Genomic DNA, 23186 nt, shown 5'->3' with positions numbered 1-23186 from the left:
AGATACAATAGTTTGAAATGTTTTTGAAAACAACATTTACGATTATTGGAACTACATTTCATATTTGCACCATTGACACACGTCTGGAAGAGACACGTGAAATAAGATGAACCCTCCATCATTGAATGGGGTTGGAGATATCGAGCAATGGAAGTGTTCTTGCCCGTTGTTCATGGATCCCTCGGGAATTATGAAGCAACAAGACCTTTCATCTTCCTTCCAAAAACTATGATCAGAAGCTTTCTGCATCACACATGCTCGCACAATTCGACTTACATTAACGTTCGAATAATTTGTCGCGTTTAATTCCATCAACATTATCCCTTAATTCAATTATATTTGAAAGGGACGCCATGTGGAAACTCAAAGGTGTTGAGATAGGTTTTTTTTTGCAAACCGATCTTCTTCTGACAGTTTCTCCGTACCTGAAATAGAGGTGGGGATTTTTAAAATGTGTTTGTTCTCTGTTACATTCTCAAAGTACAAAGGCAGGTCACCCATCTATTCTGGATGCTGCTTCTCAGCATCTTGCGGCCCGAGCTATCATATGTTGTGGACGAGGCTTTGATGGTGAGTGGCAGAGTGCAACTGCGTCATGGAAAAAAAAACGAGGCGCAGATGTTCAAGGCCAATCGTTTGCTCATGACCATGCAACTCTAACACAACCTCGAGTCTGATGGGGGACAAATTGACAATGACAAATTGACTTTATTTAATCTTGGATATCTATGAACAACAGACACTACCGGTTTATATATAATTACTATTATCCTGTATTAGCATTCGAAAAGCACATCATAACGTGTTATGCTTTGAAACATGAATGGAAATCAGCCAGTTTGCACTTGAAAACAATAACAACATGAAATTTGAATTGTGTTTCTGAGTCTCGCCAGAAGTAGATACATTCCGAGGATGAAAAGCTTCCAAAGTAGAGGAGGTCATTTATTCATTCCGTTAATATCAGTCATATCTATATAAAACGTTTAACGCCAAGTAGCCATTTTATTTATTGAGGGCCAACTCTGTCATTTCATCCAGACACAGTGTCCAAATTCTAGATTCATTACCGGACTGTACCTTCCCTCTTCCGTGGCTGAGAACGCCTTCACCCGAACGACGGTGACCATGCAAGCACCTGCATCCACAAAAAGAGCAGAGACACGTGCAACTATTATCATTATTATTCCTCGCATAGCCATTCAATTAAATCAAAGCGGAATTGACAACATAGAATTTCAAAGCAAGATATGCTTTGTAAAAACCATGTATATTTGTTCTGTGATATCAGATCTGTATTTCAAATGCAGTAACTTGATGTGTTCTCCTCCCCCCCTCTCTCTTTGTTTAGAACTCTGTTCCCCACCGAAGTTGAAAGTTGATCCGGAAGGAGAAGTATTTATTGGCCAACGGTTAAATTTGACCTGTTCCACTGAACAATTGCAGACATATTACCCCCTGTTGTTCTCATTTTTCAAAAATGAGCAACCTCTAATCCAGCGTGCAGAGCAGGACTACTATGTAACAGAGCCTGTTGTGTTACAAGATTCAGGATTTTATCGATGTCAAGTAACAACTTACGAGAGCGTGCGGATCAAAATTAGTGATGAACTTTTCATTACAGTTAAACGTAAGTAGAAATGCTTCAAATTCGTTTTTACTTCATTAATATCACAGTAATCATGCAGATTGATTTGTCTTGGGTTATGCTTGTAGCAGGAAACTTTGAGAAGTATGACTCCGAGCAATTGGATCAGATGAATGGGGATTAAGAGAATATTCTATAATTTGCAACAAATTAATATCCATTTTGAAAACTCGTTGGGGTAATGGATTAGGGGATTAGGGGAGTCATATGATGCAGTTCGGTCAAGTACTCAGCTAAGGAGAGGAGCTCGCCAACAGACTAACGTAATTTGCCGATGAACTGCAGGACATCACAAAGACTCCAAACTCAGCACTTTACATGCTTAAGAGTGCTGTCATCTCGAAGGACAGTGGTAGCTGATAAATGAGAACGCCACTACCTTAGCACGCTGAGTTGGAAATGTTTCGCCGTTCCATTGCTGTGGCTTGGAGTCCAACTGAATTTCCTCCCTCGCAGCACAGTGGCTGTAGCATTACCACATGAAATGCATTAGATCAACAATGCAGCGCGCCACCAGCTGGGCAAGAGTAATTCGAGGGCAACATAAGCAGGGCTAACTAACAATGCTCACATCATTTGAATTAATTAAAATATGGCGAATATAGACCGCTTTGCCGCATGCAATGTTGGAGGCAGCCATAAAGAAACACATTCCCTTCAGCAGTGTTATAATATGCGTACAACTCCAGAATATCAGATCACAAATCCATAGATCATCAGCTTAATCTCCAGAACATTTCGGGAAAGTGATGACCTAATGATATTATCGCTGAACTATTAATCGAGCAATTTAACTAATACTCCAGGAAACCTGAGTCGAATCCCGGAATGCCATGTGGTGGAATTTGAGTTCAATAACAAATACACGTAATTAAGAATCTACTCATGGCCATGCAACCATTGCCAATTGCCAGACAATCCTATCTGATCACTAACGTCCTTTACTGAAGGAGAACTGCCGTCCTCACCTGCTCTGGCCTGCATTTGACTCCAGCGCCATAGCAATGTGGTTGACTCTGGACTGCCCTCTCAAATGGCATAGTAATAATTCAGCTGTATCAATTGCTAAAAATTACTGTAGCATTTGAAGAAGGCAACTCACTACTACCTTTACAATGGCAACTAGAAATGGGCAATAAATGCTGGGCAACTGGGGATGTCCATGTCCCCCTACTGAATAAAATAAATGCGAATTTGAATTCATCGCAACATATCTTTGAAATAAATGGTTGTTATTCAAGTACACTGATTATAGGACTAAAACTCAATTTATTTTCCAATATTTCCCTTCCTTGTTCCTCTTGAGACCCACGTGCCTCACGGAATTCATCAGCATTTAACTGGCTTCACATGCGACCTATCAAGTTACCTGGTTGCATTGACTTGTCGACAGCTCACAACAAAAAAAGACAAAGGGCTACAAATACTAAATTAAACGGTGCTGCGCTTCCTTAAGAACGAATGCAATCTAATAAGAAAATAAAAATGAACATATAAAGAGATGGTCAATTGCATGCTATTACCATAAGTTGCGTGGAAGAGACGTTCTTCATAGGAAATTCAAAATGTCCTGCCGAAGTAACTTAATAACAACACCAGGTTAACGTCCAGTGGTAACTTAATAAGAAGTCTCACAACACCAGGTTAAAGTCCAATAGGTGTATTTGGATTCACGAGCTTTCGGAGCATAACAAATTAACGTGTTGGACCTCAACCTGCTGTTGTGAAACTTATTTCTCTGCCCACTCCAGTCCAACGCCGGCATATCCACATCAAGGTGACTTAAGTCTGCGCCACCATAAAACAAATATACCCGTTTATCACTACCTATCCTACCCAAGTCCGCCGTAAACGTGTACACGTTTATCAAAACTCCGCTAAATCTCTTTTTGTTCTAGAAGAACAACCTAGGTTCTCCAAACTAGCATTGTGGTTACAAGAACTAGCCACTATTCTAAATGTCCTCTGCAATCGTCCATGGATCGTCGCACACTTGATTCTACCTTGTACTAGTCTCAACCGGATATAATAGAGGACGTGCGGCCTAAACAGATTTATGTAAATAGTTGTTAAAACAGAATAGATCAGATGATGATTTTCTGAAAATAAAGCAGAAGCATGTTGCACAAAATATAAGCAGATTAAGCAAAACGTGAGCAGAAAGAGATTACAAAAAAAAGTTCAAATTTTCTGTTTTCATTGACCTGGTTGTTCCCTTTTACGTCCTCGGAGCAAGCATTCATGATGTCTCAATTTGTTTGCCCCGGCGCAAGGCCAGGTACCCACGTAGCACAGATCACTGTATCCCACCACACTAATTCGAACTATGCAGTTGTTCTCCCAATTCCTTTCATTACAAAAAAAATCAACTCACAGTTCCATGAACGAAATTCCATCTTCTACTTCTCTGCCCAGTCTGATAGCTTGACATTGAGCTTAGCCATTGGTAAGCTTACTGAGTAAGAAGAAAACCTTTGTTATACTTAAGGGATGGGCGGGGCAAGGAAGGGGTGGGGTGGGGGCCGAGGGTGAAGGTGTAATCTGAATCAATAACATTTTTCGTGGGTTAATGCTTCAGGCTTGAATATTTCTATTTACTGGGTTAGAGAGCCAGGCTCCAATTGACTTGCATTTTGAATGATGTAACCAATAGTGTGTCGAATGCGCTGATCGCCATTTTCCTGTAATAATAATATTATGAAAACTACGCAACTGACATTTTTCTTCATAATTCCAGTAATTCCAGTCTCAAAACCCGATCTAGAAATCCAACCCCGGTCAGAGATCGTAGTGGGGGAGATACTTTCATTGACCTGCTCGGTGTCCACCGGTTCTACCCCGATTGACTATGTCTTTTATCACAATGTGAACAAAGCAGTACACAAGGAGACCTCCCACCAGACAACAATTACTTATCAAATCGTTACTGTCGGAGATAGCATTGAAGGAAATTACAGTTGCAGCGTTTCAAACCAGGCAACAGAAGTGCTTCTATACAGCGAATCCATCCGTCTGGCAGTGCTAGGTGAGTGGTTTCCTGATTATTCTTTCGCATATCTCGGGCTTCGTTTGGTGTCCCAGCACCTTTATTGCTCATCTCTATTTACGTTTGACAAGGTGCACCTGTGGCAACGTCTTGCTGAAGTTCTGACTTCCCACCATAAGCTTCTTATTTCGAGCAATAATGAGGCAAAAACGTCCAACTCGGGTTGGCGTGTGAACAAACAGCATAGAACAAAGAAAAATACAGCAGAGGAACAGGTCCTTTGGCCCTCCAAGCCTGCACTGACCATGCTGCCCGTCTGAACTGAAGCCCCCGACACCACAGGGGACCATATCCCTCCATTCCCATCCTATTCATGTATTTGTCAAGACGCCCCTTAAAAGTCACCATCGGATCTGCTTCCACGGCCTCCCGCGGCAGCAAGGTTGTGCTAAATGGCACTTCCTCATTCATCTCGTTTAAAACTTGCCCCTCGCACCTTAAACTTATGCGCCTTAGTAATTGACTCTTCCACCCTGGGAAAGAAACATACGACTCTCCACTCTCTATATGCCCGTCATAATCTTATAGACTTCTCTCAGGTCGCCCTCAACCAGTGGATTTGTTCCACTGAGAACAAATCAAGTTTCTCCAACTTCTCATCATAGCTAATGCCCTCCATGCCAAGCAACATTCTGGTAAGTATTTTCTGTACCTTCTCCAAAGCCTCCACATTCTTCTGGTAGTGTGGCGGCCAGAATTGAACACAATTTTCCAAGTGCAGCTTAATTAAGATCCTAGAAGGCTTCAACATAACTTGTCAATTATTAAATTCAAAGCACCGGCCGTTGAAGGCAAGCATACCATATGCCTCCTTAAATATCTTCTTCACCTGCGTTGCCACTTTCGGTGAACTGTGTAGCTGCATACCTCTGCCTATCAATACTCTTGAGGGTTCTGCCATTTACTGTATATTCCTCTCTGTATTATACTTTGCAAAATGCATTGCCTCACATTTGTCGGAATTACACTCTATCTGCCATCTCTCCACCCACGTCTCCAACCGACCTATAACCTGCTGTATTCTCTGATGGCCCTCATCAATATCCACAAATCCACCAAACTTTGTGTCGTCCGCAAATTTTCAAAACCGATTACATTTTCCTCCAAATTTTTGATACATATTACAATCAGCAAAAGTCCCAGCACTGATCTCTGAGGAACGCTACTTGTCACAGTCGTCCATTCAGAGACACATCCTTCCATTCCTACTCTGTGTCTTCTATGACCGAGCCAGTTCTGTATCGGCCTTGTCAATTTACCTCTGATTCCATGCGACTTCACCTTCTTCACCAGCCTGCCATGAAGAACCTTATCAAAAGCCTTAATGAAGTCCATGTAGACTACATCCACTGCCCTACCATTATCAATCATCTTCGTCACTTTCTCAAAAACCTTGATCAAGTTAGTGAGGCACGGCCTACCCTTCACAAAATCATGTTGACTCTTGCTAATACGCCCACTTATCTCCAAGTAAGAGTAAATCCTGTTTTGAAAAACTCTGTCCAATAATTTCACTGCCACTGATGTAAGACTCACTGGCCTATAATTACCTGGATTATTTTGCTACCCTTCTTAAACAAAGGAACAACTTTGGTTATTCTCCATTCCTCTGCGACCTCCTCTGTAGCCAGTGAAGATATAAAGATTTCTCTCACGGCCCCAGCAATTTCTTCCTTTGCCTCTCTCAGTACACTGGGGTATATCCCATCAGGCCCTGGGGACTTGTCTAACTTAATGTTTCTCAAAAACCCCAATACCTCTTCCTTTTTGATCTCAACATGACTCAAAGTATCTACACACCATTTCCCAGAATCACCATCCACGAAGTCCTTCTCTTTTGTGAATATTGATGCAAAGTACGGTAGCACGCGTGGTTAGCACTGCTGCTTCACAGCTCCAGTGTCCTGGGTTCGATTCTCGGCTCGGGTCACTGTCTGTGTGGAGTTTACACGTTCTCCTCGTGTCTGTGTGGGTTTCCTTCGGTTTCCTCCCACACTAGATGTGCTGGTTAAGTTGATTGGTCATACTAAGAAATTGCCCCTTAGTGTCCAGGCTAGCACAGGTTAGAGGGATTAGTGGGTATAATATGTAGGAATATGGGGGTACGTCCTGGGTGGGATTGTGTTTGGTGTGGACTCGATGGGCCGAATGGCCTCTTTCTGCACTGCAGGGATCTATGATCTAAGTACTCATTTAATATCTCGACCACTCCCTCTGACTCCACGCATAGACTCCCTCCCCTGTCCTTGAGTAGGCCAACCTTTTCCCTGGCTACCCTCTTGCTTTTTATATATGCATAAAAAGCATTAGAATTTTCCTTAATTCTGCTGGCTAATCTGTGTGGGTCAGAGGGCGAGTTGCAAACAGTGGTGTTCTCATGCAGCCACTTCCCTTGTCCTTCAAGGCAGTACAGATTGGCAAGAATTTAGTGGTGGAATAAAATTAGTGATTCACATACAAGCCATGCATCTGATTTATTGTCATTGAACCATTGATGTGCATATGGCAGAAAAGGGTCCTTTTCTCCATCTCATCTGCCTCAGTCAAAGACAAACCCTCGAATTATTAAAATCCTACTTTTCTCTACTTAGCTGAACCTTGCATGCCTTGGCATCACCAATGCAGATTCCATTTCTGCTTCAATGTTATGGGCGTATCTGTCTGCACTAATCTTTTGGTAGTTCGTTTCAGAGTCCAACCATCCTTTTAGTAAAAAAAAACGTTTTCCTCACACCCCTCTAAATCTCCTTCCCCTTAGTGCACAACTATACCACCTGGTCATTGATCCCCCAGTGAGAGGAAATGTTTAGAATCCCATAGAATGCTCATAGTGCAGAGGGAGACCATTTCGGTCCAATGACACTGCACCGACTCTTGGAAATGGCACCTTACCCAGACTCACCCCCTGTTTGCTCCATTCATGCTCCAACCCAGGCAACAACACAGTAAATCATCAAGAACAAAGATCAAAGGAAATTACAACACAGGAACAGGCCCTTCAGCCCTCTAAGCCTGCACCGGCCATGCTGCCTGTCAACTAAAACCCCCTACCCTTCTGAGGACCATATCCCTCAATTCCTATCCTACTTATATACTTGTCAAGACACCCCTTAAAAGTCACTACCCTATCCGCTTCCACTATCTCCCCCGGCAACAAGCTCCAGGCATCCACTACTCCATGTTAAAAATCTGCCTTGTACATCTCTTTAAACCTTGCACGTCACACCTTAAACTTATGCCCCCCTAGTAATTGAACCTTCCCCCCGGGAAAAAATTCTGACTATCCATTCTGTCCATGCCTCTCATAATCTTGTAGACTTGTATCAGGTCATCCCTCAACCTCCATTGATCCAGTGAGAGCAAACCAAGTTTCTCCAACCTCCCCTCATAGCCAATGACTTCAATAGCAGGCAACAAACTTTTCTGTACCCTCTCCAAAGCCTCCACACTCTTCTGGTAGTGTGGTGACCAGAAAATGAACACATTATTCCAAGTGCAGCCTAACTAATATTCTATAAAGCTCCAACATGACTTGCCAAATTTTAAACTCAATACCCCAGCCTATGAAAGCAAGAATGCCATATGCCTTCTTGACCATCTTCTCCACGTTCATTGCCACTTTCAATGGCATGTGTACCTGTACACAAAGATCCCTTTGCCTATCAGTACTCTTAAGGGCATTATTTAGTGCACATTTCCCATCTGTATTAGACCTTCCAAAATGCATTACCTCACATGTGTTTGGATTAAACTTCATCTGCCGTCTTTCCACCCCCATGTCTCAAACTGATCTATACCCTACTGTATCCTCTGATTGTCCTCATCACTACCCACAGATCACCAACCTTTTTGTCGCCCGCACACTTACTAAATGAATCCAGTTACATTTTCTTCCGAATCATTTATATGTATACATTACAAACAACAAAGGTCCCAGCTCTGGTCCCTGAGGAACACTACTTGTCACAGCCCTCCATTGAGGAACACACCATTCCACTGCTACCCTCTGTCTTCTTTATCAAGTAAGAAGCTTCACAAAACCAGGTTAAAGTCTAACAGGTTTACTTGGTAGCAAACACCACTAGCTTTTGGAGCGTTGCTCCTTCATCACGTGAGTGGGAGCTCTGTTCACAGACAGGGCATATAATGACACAAACTCGATTTACAAAATAATGATTGGAATGGGATTCTTTACAGCTAGTCAAATCTTAAAGGTACAGACAATGTGAGTAGAGAGAGCATTAAGCACAGTTAAAGAGACGCGTATTGTCTTCAGACAGGACAGTTAGTGAGATTTTGCAAATCCAGGCAAGTCGTGGGGGTTTTAGCTAGTGTGACATGAACCCAAGATCCTGGTTGAGGCCGTCCTCATGTATGCAGAACTTGGCTATCAGTCTCTGCTCAGCGACTCTGAGCTGTTGTGTGTCACGAAGGCCTCCTTGCAGAACGTTTACCTGAAGATCAGAGGCCGCAGGCCCGTGACCGCTGAAGAGTTTCCCAACAGGAAGAGAATAGTTTTGCCTGGTGATTGTCGAATAAGTATTGTATCCACCTTGCCAGCTCACCTCTGATCCCATGCGACTTCACCTTCTGCACCAGTCTGCCATGAGGGATCTTGTCAAAGGCCTTCCTGAAGTCCATGTAGGCAACATCTACTGTCCCACCCTCATCAATCATCTTTGTCACCTCAGCAAAAAACTTGGTCAAGTTCGTGAGACATGACCTTCCCTTCGCAAAACCATGTTGCCTCTCACAAATACGTCCACTTACTTCCAAGTGGGAATAAATCCTGTTTCGAAGCATCCACTCCAACAATTTCCCTACCACTGATGTAAGGTTGATCGGCCAGTAATTACTGGATTATTCTTGCTACCCTTCTTAAACAAAGGAACAACATTGGCTATTCTCCAATCCTCTGGAACCTCCCCTGTAGCCAGTGAGGATACAAAGATTTCTCGCAAGGCCCCAGCAATTTCCTCCCTTGCCTCTCTCAGTATTCTGGGGTATATCCCATCAAACCCTGGGGACTCGTCTACCTTAATGTTTCTCAAGAACCCCAATACCGCCTCCTTTTTGATCACATGACTCAAATTATCTACTCATCCTTTCCCTGACTTATCATCCATCCAGCCTTCTCTTTGGTGAATACTCATTTAGCACCTCACCCATTTCCTCTGACTCCACGCATAAATTCCCTTTCCTGTCCTTGAGTGAGCCAGCCCTCTCCCTTGCTCTTTATATGTGTATAGAAAGCTTTGCATCATTCCTCGTGATATCACATCCCTCCGATAATGTATATTGCAGAGCTGTTGTAGCCGTGAACTGATCAATGGTCGAACTGTTTTAGCATGTCCTCCTGCTCTTATACAGTAAACATCATCTAATAAAGACAAGTATACCACATGATTTCTTAACCATATTGTCCACCGCTTCTGCTACCTTAAGTGACCAATGTACATGGACAAGAATGTCCCTCTGATTTCTGCGCTTCCCAGACCCCTACCATTCGTCATATATTCCCCTGTCTTGTTTGACCCTTCAAAGTGCGTCATCTTACACTTATCTGAATCTATTTCCAATCATTAATATCAGCTCATCTGATCAGCCCACTTATATCCTTCTATAATCTAAGAATATTCTCCACATTATTGTATACCCGAGCAATTTTCGTGTCACCTACGAATTTACTGATCAACTTCCCACGTTCATGTTTAAATCATCAATATATCACAAACTGCAAGATCCTGAGCAAGAATTCCTGCAGAACCTGATATAGATGATCTGGAGAAGGGAACAGAGTGTATGGTGTCGAAATTTGCTGATGACACCAAGATTGGTGGAATGGCAAATTGCGCGGAGGGTGTGGAGAGTCTGCAGAAGGATCTAGATAGGCTGGGCGAATGGGCCAGGAAATGGCAAATGGAATTTAATGTTGGAAAGTGCGAGGTGGTCCACTTTGGTAGGAATAATGGTAGGAAGGACTATTACTTACGTGGCGAAAAACTGCAGCAGGCGACGGTGCAGAGGGACCTCGCGGTCCTTGTGCATGAGTCGCAGAAACCCAGCCTGCAGGTGCAGCAGGTGGTCAGGAAGGCGAATGGGATGCTGGCCTTCATAGCGAGGGGGATTGAATATAAAAGTAGGGAGGTCTTGCTGCAGTTGTATAGGGCATTGGTGAGGCTGCAGCTGGAGTACTGTGTGCAGTTTTGGTCGCCGCACTTACGCAAGGGTATTTTGGCCTTGGAGGGAGTGCAGAGGAGGTTTACTAGGCTGATACTGGAGTTGAGGGGGTTGAGCTATGAGGAGAGGCTGAATAAACTAGGCTTGTACTCATTAGAGTTTAGAAGAATGAGGGGAGATCTCATTGAGACGTATAAGATGATGAATGGGATGGATAGGATAGAGGTGGAGAGACTCTTCCCACTCAGAAAGGACAGTAGGACTAGGGGGCACAGCCTCAAGATAAAGGGGGGGCGGTTTAGAACGGAGTTGAGGAGAAACTTCTTCACTCAAAGGGTGGTGAATCTCTGGAATTCTCTGCCTGTTGAAGTGGTGGAGGCTGCCTCGCTAACTATTTTTAAGACGCGGGTTGATGGGTTTTTGATAAGCGAGGGGATTAAGGGTTATGGGGAGAGGGCGGGAATGTGGAACTGAGCCACGACAGATCAGCCATGATCTTATTGAATGGCGGGGCAGGCTCGAAGGGCTAGATGGCCTTCTCCTGCTCCTATTTCTTATGTTCTTATGTTCCAGTCCAAAAAGCACTTGTGGTACATCACATCTGCTTCCTACCACTCCGCCAATTCAAGACCCATTGTCCAAATTTTATTTGATCCCATGGGGTCTTACCTTCAGTACCCCTCGTGGGTCGCTGAAAAAAGCCTTGCTGAAGTCGAGGAAGATTATGCTGTATGCATTATCCTCATCCACATATCTGGCCATCTCTACGAAAACTCAAACAACATCGATCAGACACGACCTCTCCTTAACAAATGCATGCTGACTGTTTATGATTAATCCCTGCCCCTCCAAATGCAGGTTAATTCTATGTCACAGAATTACTTCTGACAACCCTCCCTCCTCCACCCTCCGCCCTCCCCCACCCCCAACTCCCCAACCACCATCACTGTGGATTGGCTGACTAGTCTATGTTTTTTTTGGTTTTTACTTCCTCCGTTCTTTAATAGTATGCCAAATTTGTTATTTTCCAGTCCTCTGGCATCTCTCATGTGACCTGGGAGGAATTGAAAATTATTGCTAGTACACAAGTTTTCTCCTCTCTTGGCTCACTCAATATCCTGGGATGCATTTCATTCGGCCCTGAAGATTTATCTATTTTTAAGCCATCCAGAATTCTCAACTTCTTAATCAATGTGTACGTAAATTGATCTAACTTGATAACAGGCCTTCTCCTGATTTTTCTTTTTAGCCGCATCGTCTTTCCACTAGTGGACACCAACACAATCTGTCCACACGAATTACAACCTTAACTATGTCCTTTGACTCCACACACAAATGATCACTGTGGGACCGACTCTTTCCCTAGTTACCCCTTTAATCTTCATGCACCTGTAAAACAACTTAGAATTATCCTTTATTCTATCGGCCAGTGATCTTTCATGTCCACTCTCTGCGTCCGCAGCAAGCTCGGGTGGCAATTTAAATTTCAGATTTGTTGCTTACTTCAAATTCCAACACTTGCAGCGGTGGGCTTTGAAATCGAGTGCCCAGAGAAATCGTCAGGATTTTGAATGGAAAGGGAATTGAATGAATGAAATTTAATCCAAGATAGCATCCAAAACAGGCTTCCGTTTTCCAATCTTATTTATTTATTTATTAGTAACAATTACGCTTACATTCACACTGCAGTCAAATTACCTTGAAAATCCCCTAGTCGTTACCCCTGTTCGGGTACACGGAGGGAGAAGTTACCCTGGGAAATTCAGCGAACTTGCACATCTTTGGACTGTGGGAGGAATCCGGAGCATCCGGAGAACCGCACGCAAACATAGAGAGCATGCAAACTCCACATTGACAGTGGCCCAAACCGGTAATCAAACCCGGGTTAGTTAGCAAACCACTCTATCACCCGCACCACTGTGCCACTGTAAATTAATTTTCTAACCTTGCAAACTTATTTGTTTCTCTTCAGTTCCTGTTGCCGGCGCTTTTCTAACTTCGAACTCGAACAAAACTGAGATTTCAATCGGTGATCCTCTCGTTCTTCACTGCCAATTGAAGGAAGGTACTTTGCCACATTTCCATTGGTACCTAAACAATCAGCAATTGGAAAACGCCAGCAATTATTATAATTTCAGCACGGATGGGAGTCAGCTGAATATTCATTCGTTCCAGATACGCGACAAAGGGCGATATCACTGTGCAGTGATAAACAGAGGGCCAAATGAAGTGTCATTTAACACAACCAGCAATTATGTCGATATTACAGCACCAGGTAACTGGATATTCTGACTCAAGTTGAAGTTATGGTGCACTTTTCCTTCAGGTACACATCTCAATGATTCACTTTTGCGCATACAACATGATGGACGCCATGTCAACATTACATTTCAGCTTTTCATTTTTATAGTGATAAAACAACATTGCTTCTCTAACAACCCAGCAACATTTAAATGCGATTCAACATAAAAACTTTGGAGATTGTGATCTTGAGAGAGATTGCGAAGGACAAAACATCAACTTATGAGTTATAAGGACACGCACTTTGAACTTATTTCATTGTTGTCTGATCTTTCTTCTCTTCTTTCACCATACTGCTTGATTCCAAGCTGACTCCAAAATCCGCTTTGGGTAAATTCAATGGCCCAACTTGAGTAATGGTAGGAGATCACTTTTCCAGTAACTATTTCATGTCTCCTCGAGGGAGACAGAAAATAACTCTTGGGCAGCACGGTGGCATAGCGGTTAGCACTGCCGCGCCAATGCCAGGGACCCGTCTTCCGGGGCGGGTGTGGGGCTGGGGGCTGTGCTAGCAGGGTAGTAAATGGGGTTAAGGGGATAGGGCCTGGTTGTTTTGAACCCTGTACAGACTTGATGGGCGAAATGGCCTTCTTCTGCACTGTAGGGACTTTATGATATCCATCCAAAAAATGCGCCTGTGATATTGCACTGTGTCCTGTAGTCCTGGTCCCTTCTACAAGTAGAAACATGCTGCCTGGTATCTGCCCTGAGAAACCCCAATCACTTTTTTTTATATTTCCACATTGTTCACTCTCATTTGTCAAATCTTAAATGAGCCCATAGATAAAATATTCAGCCATTCTTCATAAAGTACGGTCAAACTGGCGGTGGGTGTGGTGGGGTGGGGGGGGGGGTAGGTGGGGACGGGCGGGGGAGGCAGAAAGAGAAAGAGAGGAGGGAGAGGTGACTGTAGACGATAATATTGATTGAAATGTGACCAGTTCGTTCGGAGGAGTTGATTCAAAGTGCTTCCAGGTATGATGGGACAAAAGTAGCATTTCGTTTCAATCGGCCGTCGTAGGTTGTGAGTAGAAAATGGAGTTGATGTGTCTTTGTAAGCTCATAAGATTATTCATTTCAGTGTCTACATTTATCGCATAGGAACTGCACGGAAGTGATTCCAAATATGTGCAGGTTAGATGCTAAATGACTCCTTAGTGTCCCAAAATGTTTGTTACGTGAATATGCCATCATAAATGTCCGGGTTACAGGGATAGAGTAGAGGGGAAGATCAGTGTGGGGTGCTGTTTCCGAGAATCCGTGCAGGCCGTATAGGGGGTATCCATAGTTTTATAGTTGAATAAAAGAGAGGCATTGAACGTGGAAATTGGATTTTTGGATTGGCTACATTTTATTGTTGTTGGGAATTACTAGGCCAGAAGCTACAACATTGCAATAATCAAACATGCAACTTGGTGGTACAGGGGTTAGTATTTACCTGCTGAGATACTGAGGCAAAAAGAGAACGAATGGTTATTGTGCAGAAGTCACAGTGCAATATGTAATATTTGACGCCTGATGCGGTACCAAGATGTTCATAAGATAACTTTATTTCAATCTAGCGCAGAGCCATACAGCTGCCATCAGCGCATCGGTTTCAGCAATCATCCTTATCCCTGCTGTACTTGCATGGTTTTGCTCCAGACAGAGGAAAAAGAAGCAAGGTAGGAAATGTACAATGCAAAAGTCCCTCAACAAGATTATATCTGCTCAATATTTAATTATAGGGCTATGTATCTAACAGGGTGACTTCCATGAACAAACAGTGTTTTCAGATATAATAAAACAATCAATTCCTTAGAATAACTTGAAAAGCTGTGAGCAGAGAAACACGTTGCCAAAGCTTTGCCATCTTGCATTTATTAGCGCAAACATAACGATGCCGAAACTTAGACGGCCTAAATAACTTGTCTGGAAAGAGAAAAATACAACGACGCCCGATAGATTGGCCAATTTGAATTTGGTGAGATCTGGCACTTCCAAGAAGAAAACAATTCAGAAACCTCCCGTTACTACCAAAAAAGGGATGCTTCAAGGTGTGATTTTCTTTTTGTGAATCAGATTCCTGCGTATGAATGTTTATCTTTTCTAGCAAACTTTGCCCCAGCCAATTTGAATCAACCTGCCATGCAATGGTGCCGTTGCCTCCCATCTTACAAATTGTTGCCATTCTCTGAAACATGGTATTCTTATGCTTTTCCTGGTGTGTGTAAAATGAAAAGCAGAGGCACATGTAGCTCATTCCAAGAGTGTTAACGATCTACTCTACCGGTGGTTGTTAAAAGGCTTGCGTTTATCAGGTTTGGGATTTTCATTTTTTTCCCTGCATTTCGCTGAGATGGAGTGTGAGGAGCAACCAGCACATGTCACGTGGTCTGCTGTAGAAATGGGAATTAGATAAAAGATAGATAACACATGGTAAATCATTAATACTTTCCTGAAATTCTCCATGCTGTAGTGCAATGATATTTGGCAGGATATTCTGGTTGGAAAAAAATGGTCAGGCTGACAACGTTCATCGCAATTAACGCGTATATTTGCTTATTGCAGTGCTCATCAATAAGGAGGTTCGCTTTTTAAATCAGGGTTTTGATATTCTGCACTTGGAGGAGTTGTGCACCAACCCTCGTAATGAAAGCTGAGGAACTTAGAATGTGGACCAGATGCAAACTGAATACAAAGAGGTGCGAATGGAACGTTAGTTGAACTTAAATTGGATGAGTTAAGAAGAAAGGTGGGATGCATATAGGGACTCTGAATAAACTAAATGAGAAATTTAGCTTACATTGCCCATAATCGTTCTTGTTCATATCCTTCTTAGAGGCAGGTTTGGTGGGAGAGGAGTGGAAATCTGCAGTTGTTACAAATCTTAACCACTGAAACAAAGCCATTCAACTAAATACAGAAAAAAAACTTTCCGAAATTATAATCTTAGATGATATTCACAAAAGTTTGATCTACAATGAATGAATCGATACTTTGGCATACATTTGACAAATGTAAATAATGTTTTGTTAATCTTGCTGAGTAATCTGCTCAGGAAAATTGCATAGTTGATGAAGATTCTGCAACGGGCATTGTGGACATGGCTGTTACACATTGGAGTATCATCAAATGCCACAAAGCAAAACACATAGAGTAAATAATCGGCTGGAACATGGGTTGCAACACCTTAGTTCAGTGAGAAGTAACAGAATAGGTTCAAACGGTGACTGTTTAGATTTGTGTGTGGACTGCTCATGGGTGCAGTGCTTAACTTGAAACATTTCAACAGATGCATAAAGAACCACTTTGTTCATGCTAAGTATTTTTTTCAGAGTGTAAATATAAGGGCGTTATGATGAACCTCCATATCAGAAATAGTTGAGTGTTTAATTTTTGATATGATTTGTTTGATTATTGTCCCATGTACTAGTACACAGTGAAAAATGTTTCTTGCGTGCAATACAGACAAAGTGTACCATTCAGAGAGAAGGAATCGAGAGAGTGCAGAACGTAGTGTTGCAGTCATAGCTAGAATCTAGAGGAAGATCAACTTAATGCAAGGTATTTCCATTCAAAAGTCTGGTGGCAACAGGGTAGAAACTATTCTTGAGTCGCTTGTTGCGTGACGTCAGACTTTTGTATCTTTTTGCCAACGGAAGAAGGTGGGGAAGAGAGAATGTCTGCTGTGCGTATACCCTTAATTATGCTGGCTGCTTTTCCGAGGCAGCGGAAAGTGTAGACAGAGTCAGTGAAGGAGAGGTTGGTCTGTCGTGTAAAATTGTGGACATAGAAGTGAAATTAAAAAAATCGAGAATATAGAGGGAGTGAGTGTTTTCGGTTATGTTGATAGATTGAAAATCTTTGAGAAGTGTTCTTCTAAATTTCGGGGTGGTAAGCCTTAAACAATGACATAATCAGGAATTTAAAATGGACGCTATACAGGATGGAACTCGGTTGCTGGAGGTCTATAAACTAGAAATTAAAACAGCACGTAGCTTTTCTTTTTAGAGTCATTTCCCCCCCAACCGATAATTACGTCAACTACTGTTCTACCGTTCCTGACATTTAATTACATCCTGTTAAAATCTCTGCTTCGGAGCCAATCAGTACTTCAAAATAACTGTGAAACACGCAAAATACCTTGCTCTGATCACACACAACTCACGTGTTCTGTAGCGAGCTTTGTGTTTGCTCAACAGCGAGTTTCCAAACAATTTCGGTAAATTATAAGGCAAAGTGCAAGTTTAAACAATGTTGTTTGTTCAGTTCATAACGCATAATACGACCTTCAACTTAATGCATGGACTGGAAGTACTTTGCAATTATGACCAATTAAAGTGTTCGCTGTTTTCCGATCAGCGAAATAAACGCAAGTCATCTGTAAGCGATTGTCATGAAATGTTTACAAGATAACATTCTGACCAATGTCCATTCTTGTTTTATCTAGACAATCCTTCCAGCGTTTCCCAGCAGCAGGGGTAAGTTATCCAAATTTTTATTATGAACGTGTATGTGTTAAAAGAAGAAAGATAGGTGTAAACGTCGTTTTGGCCCATGATGCAAATCTTTCAGTAATTCACCATGGAGTCACAGAATCCCTAAAGTGCAGCAGCGGACAATCTGCCCATCTAGTCTGCATGGATCTTCGAACAGTGACTAACCCAGGCCCTATACCCTGTCCTGGTTCCCTAAACCCACATGCTACCAACGCTAATTTATGCACACCCACATATCTTGGGACACCACAGGCAATTTAGCATGACCAATCCACGTAACCTGTACATCTTTGGACTGTGAGAGGAAACTGGACAACCCGATGGAAACCGACACAGACACGGTGACCAAAAACAGATATTCACCCAAAGCTGCAACTGAACCCGGATTCCTGTTGCTGTGAGGCAGCAGTGCTAACCATTGTTTCACCGTGCCGCCCTCCATGAATGCTACTGTATATTAGTGTGGGTATAGTGGAAAAAGTTCAATTTTACTTCGGCAGTCATGACTCATTGCGCTATCAATACTCTATGATACATTTAGACTTGATCCGGTTACAACTGATCCGTTCATTAAGTGCAGCTCTTGCTTTTGACCTGCCATTTGACTAGCCGATTAACAATAACAGTGAGGAAGTTGAGGAAAACCCATATCAAAAAGATAGATAAATTTACATATATTTTAGACAATGACTTCTGAGTATGAGATGCTGAGTATCAATGACACTGCCTCAACCAAACTTAATTGTCCCTACATTTTCATTAGGACATTTAAAGGGTTTGTCTTACTCCGATTTGCTCTGTCTTACTCCTATTCGCTTTTAACAATTCAGCGTTGGTATTCCTTCATCAACCCATTCATTGCAGATCATGGTTTATTTATAATGATGTATACACGAAATAAAAAGGTTCAAGACCGCGCAATGGTGAATAATACCTAAGATACAAGAGGCGTTGAGGAAAATATTTGCAGATGTACTTGTGTAATGATCAGAGTATTGGGTAAATACTTACATGGACGCAAAGCAGGAAAAAGGCAGGGGAATGGCAATAATTGATAACGCTCGTTCCGAATGTCGGCAGAGACATGAAGGGGCAAATCGCTTCCCTATGCAGCGAAATAGTTCTGCGACAATATGCGTTAAAAGAAGATAGAAGCTGATCAAATTAATTGACAACAACATTGTTTTCATGGTGAGCGAGTTTGATCAATTACGAGAAGCACTGGGTTAAGGTAGATGGATCATAAGAGTTAAATGAGCTAAAGCGTTGGTATTCAAGAATAAGCTGAATGATCTTTATACTTCCCAACATTTGTACTTCCCAATCACATAATGGAGGCAGAATTGGGTTGAGGGAACAACATTTCAAAGTATGGGGGAGATCGCCGAATTGGTCATGCGACGTCTAAGAATTACTGGAGTTGCCATCAGCAAGAGAGCAGAGAGGGAACGGTTATATGAACAGAAGAAGGAAGTTGGAGTTCAATGTTGAGCAGCGCGCAATGATTAACATCAATGTAACTAATACGGAACAGGGAGGTGTCCCCATAGACTGATTTTAACAGCTGTTGATATGATGCTTATTTGGGTTTGCACTTGGGTTTGTAAGTGCAGGCATCAGTTATCTAATTAAAAATGTCACACCGGGATTAATACGCCACTTTGAATGTTTGAGTTCGGCTTTTGAGGGTAGTTCTGATTTCAGCATTTCACGAAAGCTGCAATGTTTTTAGAAAGGTTACATTGGATGTTTACCAGGGGTAGATGTACAGTGAAAGAGTTCACTTTTCAGCATGTTTGAAAAGATAAACCTGAGAACGCTATCTGAGGTGGTATCGCGATGGAAGGTTCTTACGATTATGAAACGGTTTGAAACGGGAAAGAAGCAACCAGGCGCAAAGTTAGAAAACTTCCTCTGACAAGCACGGCAAAAATTGAAGTTATTGGTTTAACAACATTAGAAAATGCATTGTGCGGAGATGTGGGGATGCTTGTTGACACAGCAGAGGGTTGTTGGGAGGCGCAGGGTTTATCTTCGGAGGCGGTGGAAATTGTTGATGAAAGCCATTAAAAAGCACATTGGACTGCCAACTGACGCTGACGAATTTACAATCTTGAACAGAAAATTCGGAATGTTCTCCAAATTCCTGTTTTCATGCATAGTGCGGCAAGGTGGTACAATGTTTTTCACTGTTGCCTCGCAGCAGCACGGATCCATGTCCTATTCCGACTTGGGTGACTCTGAGAAGTCTGCCTGTTTCCCTTGTATTTGAGTGGGATTGTTCCGGCCAATGCGGTTTCTTCCCACAGTCGCAAAAGTTGCAGTTGAGGTGCACTGGCCATGCTAAGTTCTCCCCCAATGTGCCCAAACATGGCTGAAGTGTGGCGGCTAACAGATTTTCACACTACCTTCATTGCAGTGTTAATGTTCATCGTGCGGGGGACTTCAATCAGGCCAAGCTCAAGAGCGTACTACCAAGTTATCGCCAATGCGTCTTCTGCTCCACCAGATGCCCAAACATCCTAGATCACTGCTACACAAATATCAAACATGCCTACCGCGCTATTGCCTGCCCACACTTTGGCAAATCAGACCACAAGGCTGTTTTTTCTGCTCCCAGATCCTGCATGGATCAGCTGGTGGAGGTATTCTCAGACATCTTCAACCTGTCTTTACAACATTCTGAGATCCCTATCTGCTTCAAGAAGACGACCTTCATTCCGTACCCGAGACAAAATAAGCAGTGTGCCTTAATGACAATTGGCCAGTGGCTCTGATTTCCATCAGGATGAAGTGCTTTGAAAGGTTAATCATAACACAAATCAATTCCAGCCTCTCGGACTATCTGGATCTACTACAGTTTGCCTGCCGCCACAATTGGTCCACAGCAGACGCCATTTCCCTGGTCCTGCACTCAGCACAATATTATTCCCATGAAACTCATCTCCAAACTCCCCGGCCTGGGCCTCGGTACCTCGCTCTGTGATGGATCCTGAACTTCCTACCGCACAGACCACAATCATTAAGGGTAGGCAACAACACCTCCTCCCATGATGACCCTCAACACCGGTGTCCCACAGGGCTGTGTTCTCATCCCCCTACTGTATTCCTTATATACCTATGACTGTGAGGCAAAATTCCTCTCCAAATCGATATTCAAGTTTGCTTATGACGCCACCTTAGTGGGTCGAATCTCAGAAAATGATGAGAAAGAGTTCAGGAATCAGATAGAGAATCTTATGGACTGGTGCGGCAACAATACTGCCTTCCTCAATATCAACAAAATGAAGGAGATTGTCATTGACTTCAGGAAGCATGCCCCTGTCTACATCAATGGGGACAAAGTAGAAAGGGTCGAGAGCTTCAAGTCCAGATTATCAAAAATCTGTCCTCGTCCCCCCATGCTTACACTATATAGTTACGAAAGCCCAACAATGCCGATATTTTCTTAGAAGACTAAAGACATTTCAGCTACGACTCTCACCAACCTTTACAGATGCATCTTAGAAAACATTCTTTCTGGTTGTATCACAGCTTGGTATGTCCCCTGCTCTGCCCAAGACCACAAGGAAACACAAAAGGTCGCAAATGTTGCCCAACACATCACCCAAACCAACGTCCCATCCATTGACTCTGTCTACACTTCCCGCTGCCTCAGCAAAGCAGCCAGGACCACACGCAGCCCGGACATTCTCTCTCCCACCTTCTTTGGGAAAAAGAATATATAAAAGTCTGAGGTCACGTACCAACCGACTCAAGAACAACTTCTTCCCTGCTGCTGTTGGCTTTTGAATGGACTTACCTTGCATTATGTTAATCTTTCTCTACACCCTAGCTAAGACTGTCATTCTGCTCTCTCTCGTTTCCTTATCTATGAACAGCACGTTTTACCTGTATATTGCGCAACAAACAATACTTTTCACTGTATATTAATACATGCGGCAATAATAAATCAAATCAAACGTAAGCCTACTTGTGACACTAATGATAAATGCACTTAAATTTCTATTTTGGATAATTTTTGAGTTGCAAGTGTTCTCTTGTTTGCATTTTGTAGAAGCTAAATTGGACGTCCTTATTCTTATGCACATTCTTCGTTAATACCTGTATGTCTTTTGTGCAAAGTGATACATCTAGAAATGGACCTCAGGACGCAAGTGAAGTTCCGCCTGAAATTAAGAGTGAGCATGCACTTGTGGGAACGTGTCAAAATATCGGTAAGCCGAGAACTGATGTTAACATATTGTAACTTATTTTCCTTGTGCATCCTGCTTAGTTCATTTCATAATATCACGATAGAATCGGAAAAAAAATCTGGTTGAACTGCCTGTGTACTCCACTCAAGTGATGACGGATGATTTTTAATTCCTCACAGTCACGTGACTGTTTCATCGATCTTGAATTAGAACGACCAGAAAATACATTTCTGCTATACTAACCTCATGGTCTTCGGAGCATGACTGAAGGGAACTGGCTTCTGGCAGTTGCCAATGTCCATGTAAAGATATTCCTCAATCCTATAGTTCAAGAAAAAGAAATGTTTTACCTGCGCATCTAGCATCGTACAAGTATTGTATTCTCCAGAATTATTGGTTGAATTATTTTAAATATTGTAAACGCAGGAATAAATATCCGCAATTGATTTATTATTGATCATTCATGCCCAAATATGTAATTGTGGAACTATACCACTGATGTTTTCTTTTGACTTTTTAGATTCACGCAATGGTCAGTCGAGTAACTGTTCAGTAGATAACATCAGTTATGCAGAAGTTAAGCTTTAATTGTTTTTCTTAGTTATATGGACTTCTATAATTAAGTTCAACCGGGCTGTAGATGTTATCATGAGACTCCACGTATTCCTTTGGGAAAGTCTGATTGCATGTAATACATTACAACTCGCACCACAGGACCTCTATTAGTTGAATAAAATTAAATTGTCATTTGGTAAATTAGTTAATTTGCAAATAGTATCACTATTATGGCACAGACATTTTCCCGGTCTGACTTTTGTATATCTATTGCGTGTATCAGTGTCTGATTCACAATGCTTTGTTATCCAGCAATAGCAATAAAGGTGCTAAGGTTTTAGTCAATCTACATAGATGTGTACACAGAAAGTAAAAAGTAGGGCTAGCCCATTCGAGCCTGCACTGTCTTTCATTGTGATCAAAACTGAATAGCAAATTCAATAGCCTGATCACGAGTTACCCACATAACTCTTGATCTTTTTTAGCCTCAAGTCCTATATCTAATCCCTTCTTGAAAACACGCAACGTTTTGTCCTCAATTACTTCTGTGTAAAGATTAAAGTTTAAAAGTTTATTTATTAGTGTCACAAGAAGGCTTACATAAACAATGCAATTAAGTTAGTGTGAAAATCCCCTAGTCGCCATACACCGTTGTCTGACCAGGTACACTGAGGGAGAATTTAACATGGCCAATGCGCGTAACCAATACATCAGTGAATTCCATAGGTTCACCACTCTCTGGGCGAAGCAATCTCTCCTCACCTCATGATTCACATTTC

General features: G+C 42.3%; 1 protein-coding gene across 1 annotated transcript in view; it reads left to right on the top strand.

Moving 5' to 3' along the window:
* LOC145345310 (Fc receptor-like protein 5) overlaps positions 1-23186 on the top strand; it is a 56139-nt gene that overhangs the window by 26976 nt on the left and 5977 nt on the right. Inside the window, exons 9-14 of the mRNA XM_080193125.1 lie at positions 1352-1630; positions 4386-4673; positions 12847-13149; positions 14738-14839; positions 17608-17638; positions 21782-21873. Coding sequence (XP_080049251.1) covers positions 1352-1630; positions 4386-4673; positions 12847-13149; positions 14738-14839; positions 17608-17638; positions 21782-21873 — 1095 coding nt within the window. The remainder of the gene's footprint in view (positions 1-1351; positions 1631-4385; positions 4674-12846; positions 13150-14737; positions 14840-17607; positions 17639-21781; positions 21874-23186) is intronic.

This window comes from Carcharhinus amblyrhynchos, chromosome 7 (genome assembly GCF_965287045.1).
Source record: "Carcharhinus amblyrhynchos chromosome 7, sCarAmb.v2.hapA, whole genome shotgun sequence".
Classification (NCBI taxonomy): Eukaryota; Metazoa; Chordata; class Chondrichthyes; order Carcharhiniformes; family Carcharhinidae; genus Carcharhinus; species Carcharhinus amblyrhynchos.
This window is presented reverse-complemented; position numbering and strand designations above follow the sequence as displayed.